Source organism: Elephas maximus, chromosome 27 (assembly GCF_024166365.1).
Source record: "Elephas maximus indicus isolate mEleMax1 chromosome 27, mEleMax1 primary haplotype, whole genome shotgun sequence".
In the NCBI taxonomy this organism is placed as follows: domain Eukaryota; kingdom Metazoa; phylum Chordata; class Mammalia; order Proboscidea; family Elephantidae; genus Elephas; species Elephas maximus.
The window spans coordinates 5,899,888-5,919,668 of NC_064845.1; the positions used below are offsets into that span (position 1 = coordinate 5,899,888).

Here is a 19,781-nt window from a genome sequence, read left to right on the forward strand (position 1 = left end):
TGGTGGGTTTGAACCACCAACCTTTCAGTTAACAGCCAGGGGCTTAACCACTGCGCCACCAAGGCTCTTTCCTATAAAGATTACAGCCAAGAAAACGCTATGGAGCAGCTCCGCTCTGCAACACGTGGGGTCTCCATGAGTCAGAACCAACGTGACGGCAACGGGTAGTAATAATTAAAACAGTCAACAGTGTTTGAGTACTTCAAAGGGACTGGTCTCTGGCCACATGCTCTTTCAGACAGTCTGTCATTCTGAGGGAGGTTCACTCATGAGGAACCGAGGCTTCAGGGAAGGTGTCTTCCCCAGAACCACATAGCTGGCTGGTGGTGAGGCCAGGATCTGAGCCCAGGCTGGTCCAGTTCTAACACCAAGTCTCTAACCACTACATAGCACTAACTCAGTGGGGAGCAGCCTCACCCCAGAAGAACCCCAGTGCTGCCCACTGCTTGTGGTGACAAGGTCACGTGGAAGTCAACCACAAGCATGGGTACAAGCAAATCTGTCCTATAGATGCCCCGGGGAGTGGGACTGAAGGGGTCAGCTGAGGGCCCCACACAATGGGCAATGCCCACACAGAAGAGCAATCAAAGACCTCTGGCTGGACTGCCCAGCCCGCTTTCCACAAGCCTCTAATCTACGAAGAATTCTGCAGCAATTCCAACTATGTCCCTTCTCCCTGCTGGACTACTAAACCTCATCTGACCACAGCCACCTGGGACTTTCTGCTGCCAACAAGATGGGTTCCTCCCTCCCTGCCTGACCTCTCTCACCTCAGGAAAGCCCCACACGTCCCTTGTCTGAAACACTCCACTGTCCAAACACTGCCACCTCTCCACTCAACACCCCCACGTGCGCACACAAGCACACACCCACACATGCACACACACACCCCCACGTGCACAAAGCACACATGCACACACATGCACACACGGAAGTGGCGGGCAAGCTCCCTTGCCCAAGTCTACCCTCTATAGGAAGGAGCACCATTTGGCATCTCACTGGCTTCACCCTTTAGGCCCACCCTGGATTCCTGGCTTCAACTCCTCCTCAGCCATGACCGCCAACTGTGGGTTCTCCTACAGTTGCAAGCCCTGTGAAATGCCCCTTTTCTCCCCCACAGGCTCAGAGGAGCCTCTTCAGGGCCACCTCCCTCTGAAGCAGGTGTACCTGGCTCACCTGGCTCTCCCTGCTCTGCAGGCCTCTCCCCAGGGCCTCCCAGGACACCCCACCAAGGACAGACTGAGGGTGGCCCGTGAGCCTGGATGCACCAAGTCCCCTCATTCTTGGGATCCAGGTTCCCAGCCCATTTCCTAGGAGTTTGAGAGAGCGAGTCCTTCAGGGCATTTGGGCTCTGAACCACATCCCATGTGTTAGGCTGAGCGCTGGACCCTCCGAAATCAGCCTTTGTCTCTTCACTTCCCTTCACATACTTCACCAGCCTTCACCAGATTCAGCAGTTGTGAGAAAATGCGAGGGCAAGAGTCTGTCAGATAGAGCTCAGGGTGGGGCGCGCTACTGAGGACGTCGACGCCTGTTCTGAATGCCCAGAAGTGAAAACCAGAACTCTCTGAGAAAACCCCTCTGGGCCCTGTCTCCTCACAAGCAAGAGCAGGCATCTTGCGGCAGCCCTCCGTGTGCCCGCAAGCCTGCCACAGAGCTCTGGGAAAGGAGCCGCTGAAGCTTCCTTTGCTCTGAGAGGCCTGGAGGCCTGAGGGCCTCACCCCTGGATTTCACTCAGCTCTTCCTCAGATCTGCTGCATCTCAGGAAGGGGCCCCAGCAAGCCTCAAAGGCTCTTCTGGGGCCAGCAGGGAGCCTCATCCCTGCAAAGCACCACTGTGTCCAGTGGGTTCATTTCCACCACAAACAAAACAGCTGTCCCAACAACTGGCACAGGCCTAGGCCGCACCTGAGCTGACCAGACTGGGACCATTTGGGAAGTATTTCTGAGTGCCAGGCACATCCTTCCATGAGTAGATTGTTTTAAGAAATTTGGAGTCCTGCACAGGGGCCTTGAAAACCACCTTCCAGGCACAGGACACTTTCTCCTGAGACTGTGATGCACGCTTCTCCTCAGCTCTGTCGAAGAAGACGGCTACTTTACCTCTTTTCTGTTCTGCTGACTCGTAGGTGGGAGCCTTGGGACCCCTCTTTCAAACTCAGTCTCTGAGAGCCACGTTACCGCTGCTCATCAATTCCCCAACGTGAGTCACAGCCAATCCCACAAAATGACTGCAGCATTGTTGCCAGACCATGGAGGTAGGGGTGCACTCCGTAAACACTGTCATCCCAGAGACATCCCCAAATACAGCGGGTGGCTGTGAAGAGTCCACCAACCCAGGTTCACAGGAAGTAGCTGTTTCCTTATTTTCTTGAATCAATTTGTTACTGACCTTGAAGCCCCTCCCGCAGCATGATGAGAAATTCTCTCAGTTAATTACTGGCTCAGCACACAAACCCCCAAGGTGGCGTGGTCCTGGGTCATCCGTCTATGCTGCCAGCTTCATGGTGCCCTCAGACACAGCAGCTCACTGGCTTTCCTGCCTCGGTGAAGCACAGGACCCTCTAGGAACGCTGAGACACCCCTCCCACACCCAAAAGCCATCCACTGTGAGTTTTTGACACTTCCTTCAACTCCTGGCTCCAAAGACTTCTGGTCCCCACCTCCTCTGGGAACAAGCCCTGGGACAAGAACCTGCGACACACTGTTTAAGACAGGGAGGAAGAATTTCACCACAACAAAATAAAAATAATATGTTTTAAAAAAGACAGGGAAAAAGACACCCACAAATTCACATCTTAACTCAGTATCCACCTTCAAACCTATCTATTGTTATTCCTAGCTCATTTCCTCTCTGTCCTTCCTTGAGGGCACAGTTGTATCCCCAACACTTAGAATAGTAAGCACTGTCTCAACATACAATTTTTAAGATTGGGAAGAAAAAAATGGGTGGATGGATGGATGGATGGATGGATGGATGGATGGATGGATGGATGGATGGATGGATGGATGGATGGATGGATGGATGGATGGATGGATGGATGGATGGATGGATGGATGGATGGATGGATGGATGGATGGATGGATGGATGGATGGATGGATGGATGGATGGATGGATGGATGGATGGATGGATGGATGGATGGATGGATGGATGGATGGATGGATGGATGGATGGATGGATGGATGATGGATGATGGATGATGGAGGGAGGGAGGGAGGACAGACAGATGGACAGAGGATGGATGGATGGACAGAGGATGGACGGATGGATGGATGGATATATGATGGATGGATGGACAGACGGACGGATGGATGGGAAGAATGGGAACAAGTGCCCTAAGAAACAAATTCCCCAAGAAGAAGGTGCTTTAGAAACACTCTAACTTTAAATTTCAGTAAATCCCAGCTCCCTCAGACACCAGCCTGAGGTACTCAGCATCTCTGTGCCCTGCCTCATCTCCTATAAAATGGGGATTGAAATTACCACCCACCTCACAAGTGGCTGGTTGGCTAAATCAAGTGAACGGACGCAAAATGCACAGAAGACGACCTGGAGCAAGATGAGTGCTCGGTAAAAGACAGCTAATTGTAGCAGCAGCAGCAGCCAAGAGGAAGCTGCGTGTCTACAGTAGGTCCGACCGGAGGCTAACAGGTGAAGGGGAACAGAGCTCCCCCTGCACCCCAGCTACTCAACAGCCACGTGACCCTGGATGAGAAACTGCCCAGCTGCTCTGCAACTAAGTCGACCCCTCGTTTAGAATGAGGAAGAATAAAAAAAACAGCAGTTCCGTGAGGTTCCTAGGAAACTTCAGTGAACGATCATTAAAGACTCAGCACAGGACCTGGGCCTAGTAAGTGTGTAGCTGATGCTGAGCAAGAGATTATTAGATCAAACAGGGCTGCCATTATGACATCAGTGAAATAGAACAGCCGTTGACTACAGGGGGAAACGGGGTCGGTAAAGATTGCATCAGAAGTGAAATATATGCACAGCATGATGAAACGACACGTTACATATATATATACACCAAAAACCCAACCCATTGCTGTCGAGTCGATTCCAACTCATAGCAACCCTATAGGACAGAGTAGAACTGCCCCATAGGGTTTCCGAGGAGCTCCTGGTGGGTTCGAACTGCCAACATTTTGGTTAGCAGCCAAGCTCTTAACCACTGGGCCACCAGGGCTATATATATATATATATTTACAACAATACATTTTTAAAAATTTAAGTAAAATATGACTGCCACATTTAAAAGTGCTCTGGAGACAGTGTGACAAACTGAATATCGCAGAAAAAGAAACTCTGAATTACAAGACCAGATCAAGAAACTCCCAGATTTAAGGGTTGAAGATCAAAATAATGGATAAGGAAATAATGGCTAACATTACTGAGCTCTTGTTATGTGCTAGGTACAAAGGAAGTACACGGAGCAGTCCAGCATCTATGATGACAGGAATTCCTGAAGGCTATCAAAACGCCCATGGAGAGAATAAATTGAGCTTAAGAAAGACTTGAGTGTTTTCTTCCAGAGGCTCATGCCTTTTCAGGTAATTTTACTAAACACAGGCCTTTGCCTGGAGAAAAATCTGGATTTTAGTAGTAAAAAATGTACAAGATTACCTGTAAAAGCCCTGCACACCCTGCTCAGAACTGAAGCCGTTCCTTAAATCCACCTCTACGGCTGAAGATTGGGCCTATAAAACAAACAATAACACCTGTGAGGAACATGCTACTTAGTTCAATCAAGTGTGGGCAACACCTGCCCAGAAGCAAAGACCGGAAGGCAGGAAGGGACAGGAAAACTGGAGGAATGGACACAGGGAACCCAGCCTGGAAAGGAAAAGGGGGACAGTGCTGACACAATGCAGGGATTGCAACCAATGTCACAAAACAATTTGGGTACAAATTTTTTAATGAGGAAACCAATTTGCACTGTAAACTCTCACCTAAACACAATTTAAAAAAAAAAAAAAAAGAAATATCTGTTTAGCAGCAGACATTTCTTGCACACCACTATGGTCTAAGTTTTAAAATGTCTCCCTTTGTGCAGAGTTCCCTCAGAGCTCCCAACTTCAAACTTACATACTATTTCCCGCCTGAAAACACCATAAAATAACAAAAGAAACTGACATGGGAAGGGAATGATGTGAAGAGCCCCTTTGAGAAAACAAAATATGAAATAAGAGAGTGACTCTTCCTTTAGGAAGCAAATGCTCTTTCATTAAAAGGAAATGAAGGCAACAGCTGAACCCAGACGACCTTTGTGGGGCCACCACTATTCCACGTATCCCTGCCTTTCTGTTGATGAGAGAACCTCACGGATGTAGTATCTTCCATTCATTCAGAATAACCCAGGAAGCTAAACCAGGAAACTATTTGCTAATCAGCCACACCAAGTCATAAGGAATCCATTTCCTACCATTGTTGTAGTGGAGCCCTGGTGGTGCAGTGGTTAAGAGCTTGGCTACTGTAATAACTTACGACAAACTCAGTGGCTTCAAATAACACAAATTTATTATCTTACAGTTCTGGAGGTCAGAAATCTGGAATGATTCTCCCTGTGCGAAGTCAAGGTGTCAGCAGTACTATTTCCCTTCTGGAGTCTAAGGAGAACGTCCCCTTACCTTTTCCAGTCTCAACTGCTGCTCGCTTTCCTTGGCTCATGAGCAGAGAAACCATTTTGCCACCCAGGGACTCCCAATTCAGGATAATTTCCCCTTTTCTTTTTTTTTAGAGGCTTTGTTGCCTTTTTTATTAAAGGTTTCTCACAGGTTTGCTTTTTCTCCATATCTGCTCTGCGGCCTCCTTGGCTTTCTTTGCTGGGATCCAGGCCTTGGCACAGACCAGGCAGGACTGGCAAATGCCTTGAAGTCCTCCTCCTCCTGTGTGATGAGCCAGGCTTTCTCCCTGTGGGCGTTCTGTATGGGCGTCACAGATCCCGTCAGCGGAGCGGCCAGTTTGAGCTCCCAGCCCTGCCACTCCCTTCTTGGGGGTGCAGGGCTTGGAGGGGTGGGAGGAGATGAGCTGAGCAGGTGCCTCCAGCGCTGCTCAGGGCCTGCAGGCACTCAGGAAATTCATCTGCCTCCTCAGATCCAGAGATCCCCATGGTCCAGGCCACCTTCTTGTGGTCGCAGGCCACATTCAGCTGTTCCAAACTCAAGCCCCTGCCCGCTGTCCTTGGCTGAGGTGCCCACTGCAGGGTCCCATACTATGTATATAGGTCTGGGCTGCAGGGGCCCTGTGTGGCCTCCTCCTGGAAGCCCCCTCCTGGAAGTGGGGCCCACCACCCTCCAGGTCAGGAGAAAGCAGAGGAAAATCTCAGCTCCCTGTTTTAAGGCCACCTAATTTTTTTAATCAGCAACGCTAAGTAGACCTAGTGGTTAAAACCATCAACTGCTAACCGAAAAGTTGGCAGTTCAAAACCACCTCAGGAGAAAGGTGTGTGGCAGTCTGCTTCCATACAGATTTACAGCCTTGGAAACCCTACAGGGTCTCTATGAGTGGGAATAGACTCCACGGCAGTGGGTTTGTTTTTTTTTTTTAATTAGCAACCTGAATTTTATCTGCACCCTTAATTCCTCTCTGCCTTGTAACCTAATATATCCACAGGTCCAGGGGATCAGGATGAAACATCCTTGAGCCATTATTCTAATACTGCCTACCGCACTTCCAAAGGAAATTAACGTTATGCTCTGGTCCCTCTTTAAACACAGCTATTTTCTATGATTCAATATTAAAGGTTTTCTTGATGAAAACGTGGGTCTAAAATATAAATCTGTGTAAATGATTATGACACGTGCTCTGGATAATTACGAAAAACCACAAAGTACAGTCGGATTAGAGATTAGTGGTGACTCACACCTGTCATTACGGTTAATGTCAGGGGTAGCTGAACTTAAAACTACCTCTCACAGGTTTCCAGCTAAGAATGCAGGCTTTGCTCTCCATGGGAGCCCTGGTGGCGCGGTGGTTAAGAGCTCAGCTGCTAATCAAATGGTCGGCAGTTCGAATCTACCAGCCACTCTTTGGAAACCTCACGGGGCAGTTCTGCTCTGTCCTATAAGGTCGTCAAGAGTCACAGTCGACTTGACGGCCACGTGTGTGTGTATGCCCTCCATGAAAGAATCCAAGGCAGATTTTGGTTTTAGATCCAACTGTCACAATTCACAGTGCCCCTTCCCATAGAAGGTCACACCCTCCGCTTCTGGGAGTTTATAAACCTAAACACGACCGGAGCTCTGGGCGCTGGGAGCAGAAAGTCTCTGAGGGTGCAAACTGGGTCACTGAGAGGTGGGTGTAGGAAGGACCCTTGCTTTTTAACACACACCTTTTTATAGCTTTTGAATTTTGTACCATATGCAAGTATTATCTATTCAAAGAGTGAACTAATTTTAAGGATATATTATACAGTCCAGTCTACTGTCGTAGGCTGGTGGAGGCTGAAGGGGCCATTCTTCTTCATCCCTTTTCTTCCAGGTTCCAGTGGACAAAGGGGGCATTGGTCTGCTGGGGGACCTCATCAGGAATCACGGCTGCTCACTGGCAACAGAGAAGCCCACACAGCTGGGGGAGCTGAGGAAGACAGATATTAAGAAAGGCAAGACCAAACCTCCTGAATGTTCAAAGGCCACCCTGAGAAGGGGACAGAGAGGGCCCAGCTATTCCTGGGTTATAAGCGACAATGTTGTCACAGTGGCTGCAACAATGGGCTCACGCATAACAATGACTGTGAGCATGTGCCAGGCGGGGCAGTGTTTTGTTGTTATACAGGGGGCTGAATGCAAAGGTCAAGGGTTCAAATCGAGATGCATAAAGTAAAAATAATGCCATTTTAAAACACTAAAGATTTGGCAGAGGAAAGGAGGGAACACAATAGTCGACTAATGCCCTCAAAAATGGTTCCAAATCACTAGAAAACATAACCCAAGAAATGAAAGACAGGAAAAGGAAATAGAAAACACAAAATGTTTATATCAGACAAAATGGCAAAATAGCATATAAATTATGATTTTAACAAAATTACCAATTGGTTATATTTCCCTATTCCAAACCAGAAAAAAACAAACCCACTACCAACTCATAGGGACCCCATAGGACAGAGCAGAACTGCCCCAAAGGGTTTCCAAGGAGCAGCTGGTGGATTCAAACTGCCGACATTTTGGTTAACCACCTGAGCTCTTAACCACTATGCTACCAGGGCTCCATACTTCCCTATTAGACTGCCATAAAAAACATTTTTAATTAAGAAAAAAAAAGGATTGGGGCAGATTGGATCAAGTAACTAAACCTCAATCTCTAAAACCAAGGTTTTAGACTCAACGGCAACGAGGAAAACCAAGGTACACGTAATAAAGTAAACAAAAAGCAAGAGTGGTGACATTAACAAAATATAACCCAAGGTGCAAAAAGAATAAAGGTCACTTCTTGTTCACGACAGACACAAATAACATGAATTTGAGTCAAACGGCTTCGAAGTACGCAAAGCCTGAAACAGTTAAAAATAACAGAACTTCAGAAATCATGGTAATAGGACCCTTCACCTTCTCCCTTTCTCACTTGGCTCAGTTGCAAGGCACTTGGGCAACTTAGGAAAAAGGCAGGCTATTGGGGCCCCAGAACTCAGGGAAACGAGGGTCCCCAGCCAGCAGGCATGCCAACAGGCATCAAAGGCTGACCACGTGCCTACACGCCCCATAGCAGGCAGACATGCTGGTCGGCGGTGGCCGGCTCTCTGGAGCGCAGGCCTGGTTGAGTTCTTAAACCCCCAGGGCTGCTGACATCTGCTCAAAGGCAGCTCCCAAGCAGTGCAAGTAAGCACAGCTTCTCAGACCCCTTCCATTCAGGCTTCAGCAGAACCCAAATTCCAGGGGCTGTCCCTTAGGTCCCACTGGTCTCTCAGCCCATTCCTCTGGGTTCCTGCACCCCTCAGTGTCAGCTCCACGCTCTCTTTGCCAGGTGGCAAAACACCAAACCCATTGCCACTGAGTTGATTTCGACTCATAGTGACCCTATAGGACAGTAGAACTGCCCCATGGGCTTTCCAAGGAGCAGCTGGTGGACTTAAACTACAGGCCTTAAGATACCAGACATGCGAAGACAAAGTCAAGGTGTAACTATGCCCAAGTGTTGTATGTTTTCAATATATGGAATGGGGCATCAGGCTACTGGCTCATTTGCTGGATAGCACCTGTTCAACAAATCTGACAAACATAGAAAATCAACACGTCTTCCAGTAAAACTTGAGTATCCTGTGCTATATAATAAAGCAGTTGCTTCTGACCTCAAAACATGGGAGATCTAGGATGAAGGTAAAAATATGTAAATGTTTTAAAAAATGAACACATTCTACCATCCCCCTTTCCCTGATCAACTAAGATGATAATCTTGCTGACCGTTTTCAAAAATTAACCCAGAAAAATGGTACCTGAGGAGAGATTATTCCTCTGAAAGGACCGGGGCAAATCTTAACAAAAACCACAGCCGATGCATAGAATTAAATCGCAGGCTGGCAGCTACAAGGAAACATTTAAACCACCCGGCCGCCTTTCACGGTTGCATACAAAGTGGGCATTTTATTTCCCGCCACACCATTTGTCAAAGGAAGTCTGGAAAATCACAAAGCTAAAGGAGAAAACACTTCAAATAAGAATTCATACTCCAAAGAAGTAAGAATCTTTCAACTTTTATTTCTAGGATACATTCATCTGGAACCTTTTTGTTTCTTTACAATCTTCCCCCTAAGAGAAATGAATACAGTAAAAATATAATCCAACTACCAGCAATGCTTTGTAACCAGAAAAGAATCAAAAATCTCTGGTGTGATAATATAGGATTTTTTTAAAAATATAAACTTCATACTGGAAATAAAGCCTGAATATTCTCTTCTCTTTAAAAATATAATTTTTCCTTCTTTACTCTTCCACGTAAATCTTATAATCGACCATTTAGTTCTAAAGTCTACTTTTAAACCAGCAATTATAACACAACATTGCTTTTTTTCTACTTTGTACCCTATTCTGTACTACGAATCAACTAATAATTGTGGAAGTCTTAAAAATGAGATGCCACTAGATTATAGAGCAAGATTCAAGATATACTGACCATAACAAAAAAATTATTTCCCCGTTAGCAAACTAAAATCTACTTACAGATTGTGTTCTACTTCAGCTGTGAAATTAGAAATGTGTAGAAAGCACTCTGTGAACTGTAAAGCTCTAATGGAAAGTGTTTTTAAAATCTGTTTTGGCTGGAAAGGCCAACTGGGATGAGGTGTCAGGGACACAAGGCTGTGAAACCTCACCCTTTTTTTTCTGTTAACTACTTAGATTTGTGAGGGGAAACAATAATTGCAAAGAAGCTGGGTGTCTGGGTGTGGAGTATTTCAACAAGGTTGACTGGTTTGCAGCAACGTACTACTGTTCTTAACTGAGAATTAAAAAAATAAGGGGCAAAGGACTAGCTCTCTAGACCAATACTTGACAAGAGACTGAGAGGTCAGGCCATGTCTCCAACTAGGAGTAAGAGAAGTTGGATGGCTTTTTCCCCACTTCCAACTAGGTCCTCTATGCAATGTTTCATTACTTTAAGTATCATCTATCTTAAAATGGTACTCCAAAACCCAACGTAAATGGCCTGGAGATGGTTTCCTTTCCTTAGGAAGATAATCAAAGAGCCTAACTATAACCATGTACACGACACGCCTGAACCACAGTGACACCTTCCACCTACCTCCAACTGCGCAGCACTACGCACAACAACTTTAGGGTATTTGTGATACATGGAAAGCTAAGTAAAGAATAAAGAAGTTCAGTAACAATCTCAGCGAGGGCTTTCTTCTCCTTTACCAAAAAAAAAAAACGCTGCCATCATTTCCGACTCATAGCAACCCTATAAGACAGAGTAGAACTTCCCCATAGGGTTTCAAAGGCTGTAATCTTTATAGAAGCAGATTGCCACATCTTTCCCCTGTGGAGTGGCTGGGGGGTTCGAACAGCCGACCTGACAGTTAGCAGCCGTGTCACCATGGCTCCTTAACAAGAATGTGAAATAGCCATGAGGAAAGCCTCCTCTCGTGAGCGATGGTAATTACTGAAACCAGATATGCCTTTGGAGACAGACCCAGCAGTGAAGGGCTGCAGAAACTTGGTCACGTGCACCTAGACATGGGTGACCAAAAGGAAGTATCTTCAGCTACTTAGGGGTGAGTGAACACAGTGGAGAGAACGGCTCTGGGCTGCTGCGTAAAAAAGACTTTGCTAACAGAGGTGCAGAGTCAGGTGTGCTGAAAGAGGCTGTCACAGGCAGCTGCGGGGCCTCCTTCCCTAGAGCTTGAGCGATGTCCCTGTGGCTCTCCAGGAGCAGGCCTGGCTAAGCACAAGGAGCAGGCTACCTGGCCCCGGAACTTCTCTTCTTGGCCCTTGGATGCACTTACCCTTTTCTTTAGTGCCCTCTTCCCCCAAGAGAATATTCAGGCCAGTTTTGTTGTTTCTGCATGAGTAAGAATTATAAACTAGCAATCTGGGATATCCCAAACTCTCACTGAGTGTCCTGTGTTAGTATATGGTATCGTGAGTAATAAGAATGCGGAACTTAAACGCCATTTATACAACAAACTCGCCCATGTCACACTGTGATGGATCCATATTATTAAAACTTAGCAATATGTAAAAAAAACTACTTCTGCCAAGACTTAACTGTTGGACTTTAAATCAATTTCAATATTCCACGTAATCAAAGGTCATTTATATTGAAGTAACAGGCCTCCAAGTTTTCTACATACAATAAGATTTTTTTAAGTAATACACGTATTTTTAAACCAATCCATGCCCTCTTACAATCATACCTTCAGGCTAACACTGAAAATAAACCTGAACTGTCAAAGAGAACAACAGTGGATCAAGTAACAGTATCATTTAGACTAAACAATAATGAAAGAATGGGCCGGCATTAAAACTCAAGAGATCAACAGATTCATTGACCATCTGCTCAAATGCCTACTGTGTTCACAAACGAAGCTCCCGCAGGAGAGCTCCCACTGAGATGCTAGACAACCCGCTCCTTTCTCGTTTCCACATTCGGTGACGCAAGTCTTCACTACTTTACTGAGGTCTATACAGTGATCAGGGACCCTAACAGCAGCGATTACTGTTAAGCCCACAGCTTATTCCAGAGTCGGCATGTGTTCCCAAGCAATTGTTTTGTGTATTCCCTGGATTATAACACAGTCCATTCTCTTAGTGGCATAAAAACGGAAGGTCTTAGAGCCATTCATCCACATTGTGCATTAAACGTTGGTTAAGTTCAGACAGTTAGGTGGCAGAAAGGCAGAGTACAGCTCAACTTTCTTCAGACAATTCCATTACATTAGACAGTATTGTCAGTGACACGTATTTATGTTAACCAGGTTATGAGAGAAAAAAAAAAAAGATTACCAGAATTTGTTATCAATTTCTTGGAGAAGTTAACAGTAAAACTTAAATATACATATTTGTAGCTTTATTTGAAGAATCTTTGGTAGCAGTTGTGTGTTTCTTCCACATTATAGGACTTTTTAAAAGAAATGTCAAAATTAATTCACTAATCAGCATGTGAAAGATAAATTACGGTTCTATTCTTCTAGTTTTCCTTGAGCCTGACTTCCAGCTTGCACTACTCAGGCACTGGAAGACGGCATCCCTTTAACTTTTGCACATACAGAATCAGACGCTACTACCAGAAAGACATTAGCCAGGAATGAGAATAACGACAAAGCATAACAATGACAACTGTTCTTAAGTAATTTATTTTTAAATTATAGGATTTACAATGTCTTGATTACTCAAAATAGTATCAGGGAAATCAAACCAAATCAATAAACCAAAAGAGAAAGAAAACTTAAGTTTTCCTGAATATCAGTACTTAAAAAGTCATTCTAAGTATCTGATGTCCCAGCCACACCTCAGGTATGAAGTATAATAATACCTTCAAGCGTTTCACTTGCGGGTTTAATTTCTTATTTTCAACTTTTTTACGAACGGTAGTGTAATTTATTTCAAATCCTATTATACCTAGTGTTCATGCCGCCAACAGCAGAAGTCTCGTGTGTGCAATCAAAAGTGGAGCTGGGGCACGCGGGACGTTTAGCCTTCCACCGCCGACGCCGAGGGGTTACACGCTGCATTCGGCACAGCAGGAGTGCATTAGATCAACCGGAGCGCGGAGTTTAGTATACTTATTGCAGGTTTGGTATTTCTCTCCCTTTGAACTGAACCAGCGGAGCCTCTGGACAGACACATTACTGCTGTGGAAAGTAAGACTGCTGCGGGGGCTGAGGGAAGGGGTAGGAAGGCTGCTGGGGTCCCGGGTACGGCGCCTGTCCAGGGCTCTGGTGATACAGCGGCGGGTACGGCATATTGTACTGGCCGTAGGCGTAAGGGTTGTAACCCATGGGCATGGGCATTTGGCAATACCTGATGGGAGAAGAGAACAAAAAAATGGCATCATAAATCAAAACGCTAGGAAAGGATGCAAGCTTATTCTAAAACCAGTATTTTTAAAGAAAGCCATTTTTCTCCATTCTGCAGTCTATGAGAGAACAGTGGAGAGAGAAAAAAGAGGTTTCACCTGTTAAAGAAAAGCAACCCTATGCTGTTATTCACTGAAATAAACGCGTACCGAGCGAGCATTTAATACGGTCCAGAAAAGAGTATTGTTGAAGGAAATAAGACTAAACATTCAACTATTAACTGCAAACATATATTTATCTTTCTATTTGCAGGAAATAAAGACGGAAACCTTCCACTTTAAAGTAGCAAAACAAATAATCTGAATCTATTCCCTGGTCCACAAGATTCAACGTTCACTGCAATGTACACACATTTACTGTTCACAGAATTCTAGTGTCTAGAAGACAGAATGTTTGGGTACATCTTAGAAGGGAGTGAAACGTCCGGCTGCTGAAGAACAGAAAGTCACAGCAGAGAAAGCTGACTGTGAAAAAGCGTCTTTTCACGCTGAGCTAAATTAAACACTATCAGAATGCCGAGACTTCAAGGTACAGCTACAAACAGGATTTCATCAGTCTCGCTGCACTATGTTCAGAGAAGCTATCTACTTAACACCTATTAAAGATGACCAAGGAAAGACTTACTGAATTCTTTATATGAATAAACATATATGCCAAAATAAAAAAGACTAATAAATGAAACAAAAAGGCCTTGGAAATGGCTATTCAAGTACTTAAATAAGTGACGATAACATTTTTATCTCTGGATAAGCAGACAATGTAACTCATTCACATTCATGACCCCTCTGTTTAAGGAAGGGACGATCCCGTTTTAAAAGGCTAACCAGAGCTAGAAACAACATTCGCCCAACTGCTACACCACACGATGTTTCCAGCCTTACCCAGGATATCCCGGATAGGTTGGATAGGGGGGTCCCTGGGCCTGGGGAGGGGGAGCTGAACCAGGACTCTGTGACGGAGCTGATGCAGTGGTCCCGGTAGCCACTGGAGCCGGGGCCGGGGCCGGGGCCGGAGCAGTAGCCGAAGGAGCTCGATTTGCCGGAAGCACAGGAGGTGGAGGCCGGGCCGGGGGCTGGGGCTTAGCAGGCTGTAAGGAAAAGTCAGCATTTACCACAAAATGTTTTTTATTTCCTCAAAGTGCTATTAGTTAAAATAAATGAGGACGCATGGGGAATTCCAGAATCCAACCAAATATATTTCTAATTCCATTCTTAAATGTTGGCTTACTCTAGAAATTGATCATAGTTGAGAAGCAATCCTCCAGTGTGCGAATGGTCCACAGTCACCACTCTCTTCCTGATACCTAACATTTAATCATTTACGGCTCCCACCAACAATTGAGCACTCCCCCTCACCCAACTTTTTATATGAAAAACATCAAACTTAAAGAATAGTATAACAAACAACCACATATCCACCAGTTAAATTCAGTCACTGTTAACATCCTGCATATTGGCTTTAGCTACAGTTATACCCACATATTTATCTGTTTATACATTTGCAGAACCACCTGAAAATAAGTTGCAGACTTCATAACACTAGCCCTAAAGACTCCAGAACACAAGTCCTAAGAATGAGGACAGACTCTGACATCATCACAATGCCATTTCGGCCCTAAGAAAATTAACAATGATTCCCCAGTATCACCAGGTACCCAGCCCACATTCAAGCTGCCCTATTTACCACTATAAAGACCCAGCCAGGTGTCTCACAGGCCTATCCAACTGCTTCCCAGGGGCACTGTTTAACTTGTCTTATCACTGTATCTGCTGTAAACACAAAGTTTTAAAGGTTTGATTCTATTCAGTTTAAACGTTTTGCTGACAAGAATTCATGAGTGACACTGTGTGGTTCCTCACATAGTAAAACTCCAGGAGGCACTTAGTGATGAGAAGGGTGGTCTCCCGATGAAGGTGGTGATCACCGACTCTCTCTGCTGTAGCAATGTTTTAGTCTTACAGAAAGCGAACTGTCACGAACGCAAAACCTCCGTTTTAAAAACCAATCTGCTTACTAACCGGCATGGTTCTTGGCGCTGGCGTTGGAGGGGTTGGCGCGTGCCCCCCTGCTGGAGAGGACTGATAGGCAGGGGTAGGGATTGAAGGAGCACTAGGTTCTCTGGCAATGCTCTGCTGCAAGTCCCTTGTTAAAGACAAAAATGTTAGAGATGAACACAATGGAAATACCAAAGCATATATAACACCTCACGGTGCCCTGGTGGTGCACTGGTTAAGCACTTGGCTGCTAACTAAAAGGTTGGCAGTTCAAATCCACCAGTAGCTCTATGGGAGAAAAGACCTGGCAATCTGCACTCATAAAGATCACAGCCTAGAAACCCTACGAGGCAGTTTTACTCTGTCCTATGGGTCGCTAGAAGTCACAACTGACTTGATGGCAATGGGTCTGGTTTTATGTTAATACCAGGTCTTTTTTTTTTTTCCCTTCTTTTTCACATGTAAAAGAAAAAAAATGTATCCAAGACAACACTAATCAAGTAAGATCACTAACCTTTCACACCATTATGAAAATTTCTAGAGGAAAAGTTTCTGAAGATATTCAAAGAAACGTGGCACTGAGATATTTTATGTTAATCTTTTGGTGACCCAACTATTTTCTGCTCTGTATTTTTTGTTGCTACCACGTGTTTTCACTAATAGAAGCATGCTGAATCACTGAGTGTGCCTGAATTTTTGGTAGATAGTATGTTTTTTTTTCTTGCCCCCTCCCACAAGTCTACTAAGTGTTCGGTGGTACATATGAAGTCTCATGAATTACATCCCAGAGTCCCCACTGGGGTCTATTGGTACATATGTGTAGCATTATTTTCAAAATTTGTTTTTCCCTTCCTGGCAACAGCTCTCACTGTCAGTGGTACATGAGCTTCCCGATAAGCCCCAGAGGCTGGAAAATTCATGGTTGCTATGTGTATCGCCAGACACAAAAGCTTTAAAAGACTGTTGTTGTGTGCTGTCAAGTGTGGCTGTTTGCTTAAAAAACACCCGGAGAAATGGAAGGACACTGCTGTCTCACGCTGCCACGTTCACCGCAAAAGTTTCCATGTATGATTTTCTAAAAGAAAAACAACTTAAGCACAATCTGATACACGAAACACACTCACTTTAAGAGTTCGTCTCTTTCTGTCTTCCGTGCAAACACTATATCACTGCATTTGTTCTGGAACCTGACCAGGATTTCAGTCAGCTCATTGTAAAACTACAAGCGAAGAACAAAGATAAGTAATACACCATAACAATTTTTAATCTAGGGAGGAACACCATCTAAAGATAACTTATCAACAGTGGTTTAAAACTGAAGAACTAGCCGGCAAAATTCTCACGAAAGGAGAGACTGAAAGGGCTGACTCAAGAGGGGGAGAGCAAGTGGGAGTACGGAGTAAGATGTATGTAAGCTTATATGTGACAGACTGATTGGATTTGTAAACGTTCACTTGAAGCTTAATAAAAGTTAAAAAAAAAAAAAAAAACCGAAGAACTGAAATCCTCTTCATGGGATACAAAGTCAAACCAATTACTCAGTCCAAAAACTTAAAAATGTTAAGTATCACCTAAGAGTCCTAAAGAAAATACAGTAAAATCATTTTTAGAGAACATTTTAACTAAAAATTAAATGGTTAACAAGTTAAAAGTTTCATGATTTTGAACCTGTTCCTAATTCCTACAGAAAAGTGGACAACTGTAACTTAAGGAAGACATTAACCCTGTTTGACAAGGCAAGGTTCAGATGAGCACATTCACTTCAGAGATGCAGGAATCATTTCAGGTATCCTTGGAAGAATTTTCAAAGGCCTCTGGAGAGATTTTTCGGCTTATCTATTTGAGCAAAGCATTTTAAACCAAATTAAAATGGCATTTTACTATTCTCTCTATTTGGAAGGCTTTGCAGTATTTCTACCCTCTCTCCAGAGGGTTCTGCAGCAAACCTACTATATTTACGTCAAAATAAGCTTACTGAACGATCAATACGGAGTTAAAGTACCAAAGGAACTGTGCATCTAAAAAACATAAAAATCATTTGTTCCCTCAAAAACAGAGCAGTAAAAATAAACATAAGCATCTCCCTAAACTTTTGATAGAGGACGAGTCAAGAAAATACTTAAAACATATTTCGTAAGTTAGCACTCTGAGACCCACGCAGGTCACACGTCTATGATTACCCAAACCACCAGCACCGAACGTAAAGCCATGCCCTTCCTGCCCCACAGATCAGCTCTGACTACTCCCGTTCCCTTGTAAGTCACTCAAACTGGCCAGCTTCCCAGCCCCCAAAAGAACAATCGCTGGCTTTTGAAATCTCCGTGCTAATTCCTGCTACCCTAAATGCCTATACCGCACCCCTTTTCTGCCTGGTGAAATGTTTTCCAAAAATTCACACGAAATGTTACCACTTCCGTTAAAACGTTCCTAATCTCCCTCACAGAGGAGAAGGGGTTAAAGCTAATAAGCCAGAGGCTGGAAACACCAGTTAACTTCCCCAAACCCACACTCTCACATCTCTAACAGTCAGTCATACCTTTGTGCCTTCCTTCAGATTGGCTACGAGTTCAACAAAGTTGTCATACGCGGTAGCTAAGTTCTTCAAAACTTCTTCTCTTAAATTAGCTTCATTGTTAGATTGTTTCATTTTTGAAAATTCCTGGTGTGAGACCTTGTTAAAGGAAATACATATGTTTAACTTTTTTAATAAAATTAATATGGTACATAACATTTTTAGACACCTTTTCCAACTATGAAAATCATACGTGATCATATGCAGGGGTTACTAGAAACGCCTGACATAACATTTCTTCTGGGAAATCACGTGGCTTGAAATCTTTCCTTAAAGTGAAAACACCGCAAATCCAAAGGGTGTCAAACACAACCAAGAATGATTACAGATCTCTATTAACACTTGCAAGAAATAATTACAATGAAAACTTTTATACTTTTTAGAAAATTTTTATAGTATACAGGCGCTCCTTGGAAACTCTATGGGGCAGTTCTACTCTGTCCCATAGGGTCGCTATGAGTCTGAATCGACTCGATGGCACTGGGTTTTTTATATAAAAAATTCTAAAAATATAGTATAATATTTTTATATTATACGTGGAAACCCTGGTGGTGTAGTGGTTAAGTGCTACGGCTGCTAACCTAGAGGTCGGCAGTTCAAATCCACCAGGTGCTCCTTGGAAACTGTGGGGCAGTTCTACTCTGTCCTTCAGGGTCGCTATGAGTGGGAACTAACTCAACGGCAATGGGGTTTTTTGGTTTTGGTTATACTACACGTAGATATCATATTCAGAAATGGAAACACAATGTTTAATTCAGAACATTAACTACTAAAGGCAAATTTTCAAGTCTTGTTGTACAAATCACTCGTTTTTAAGTTCAAATACTAACTTCCAATGTCTCAGCCTATTTAGTTTTGCATTATTTTCAAAAAAAGAATTGAAGCCTATGTGTGTTAGCCACATAATTACAGGTATCGATAATTCCAATGCTTACTTCTCCCTCACACAGCAAAAAAATACAAACGAAGCTTTTAAAAGCTTGAGCAACCCCAAATATCTGAAGCATCTAGTATTGCTAAGTAACAAGCAACATTTTAGCCACAGAAATGTGGCTTTCTTTCATAAATTTTTAAAGCTAACATGCTAAGTTAAATTCTGCAAAATACAAATGTATCATCCCCTTAACTATATCAAAAAACCCAAATCCAAACCCGCTGCTGTTGAGTCTATCTGGACTCAAAGTGACCCTACAGGACAGAGGAGGACTGACCCCATAGAGTCTCCAAGGAGCGGCTGGTGGATTCGAACTGCCGATCTTTTGATTAGCAGCCGAACTCTTAACCACTGCACCACCAGGGCTCCATTCATTTCATTTTCCTAAACAAACATAGATTTAGCCCATGCTGACTCTTTCTGTAATCTTTTTGAGTAAAATTTCACCTGAATATTTTTAAGAAGTCCCTCCTGTTTCTTTAGAGATTCTTGGACTTTAGCTGTAAGGCCTCCATAGATTCGATCCAGTTCAGTAACAGAAAGAGCTTCTTCATTGATCACACCATCCTGAGCCAGGGCAGTCAGAAACTTGCTTGTCATGTCAAAATTCACCGATTTCAGATCACTCTCCAGACTCTCTCTTTCCTTCTTCACTTCATCAAGGTTTGTCAATAAGGATTTTAAGACATGTACAACCTGAAAAATAAGAAACCTCGGTTTAACTCACAAAAATTAAAGCAAATTTTAAGAATGGAATAAACTTACAAAGGCT

General features: G+C 44.0%; 1 protein-coding gene across 1 annotated transcript in view; it reads right to left on the reverse strand.

Annotated features, from left to right (window-relative positions):
* Positions 1-9,693: 9,693 nt before the first annotated feature.
* Positions 9,694-19,781, reverse strand: part of PDCD6IP (programmed cell death 6 interacting protein) — a 63,749-nt gene continuing 53,661 nt past the window's right edge. The window contains exons 13-18 of the mRNA XM_049870773.1: positions 19,457-19,705; positions 18,040-18,174; positions 16,628-16,722; positions 15,528-15,651; positions 14,391-14,596; positions 9,694-13,453 (exon numbers count right to left, since the gene is read on the reverse strand). Of these exons, the coding sequence (XP_049726730.1) occupies positions 13,279-13,453; positions 14,391-14,596; positions 15,528-15,651; positions 16,628-16,722; positions 18,040-18,174; positions 19,457-19,705 (984 nt within the window). The 3' untranslated portion in view covers positions 9,694-13,278. The remainder of the gene's footprint in view (positions 13,454-14,390; positions 14,597-15,527; positions 15,652-16,627; positions 16,723-18,039; positions 18,175-19,456; positions 19,706-19,781) is intronic.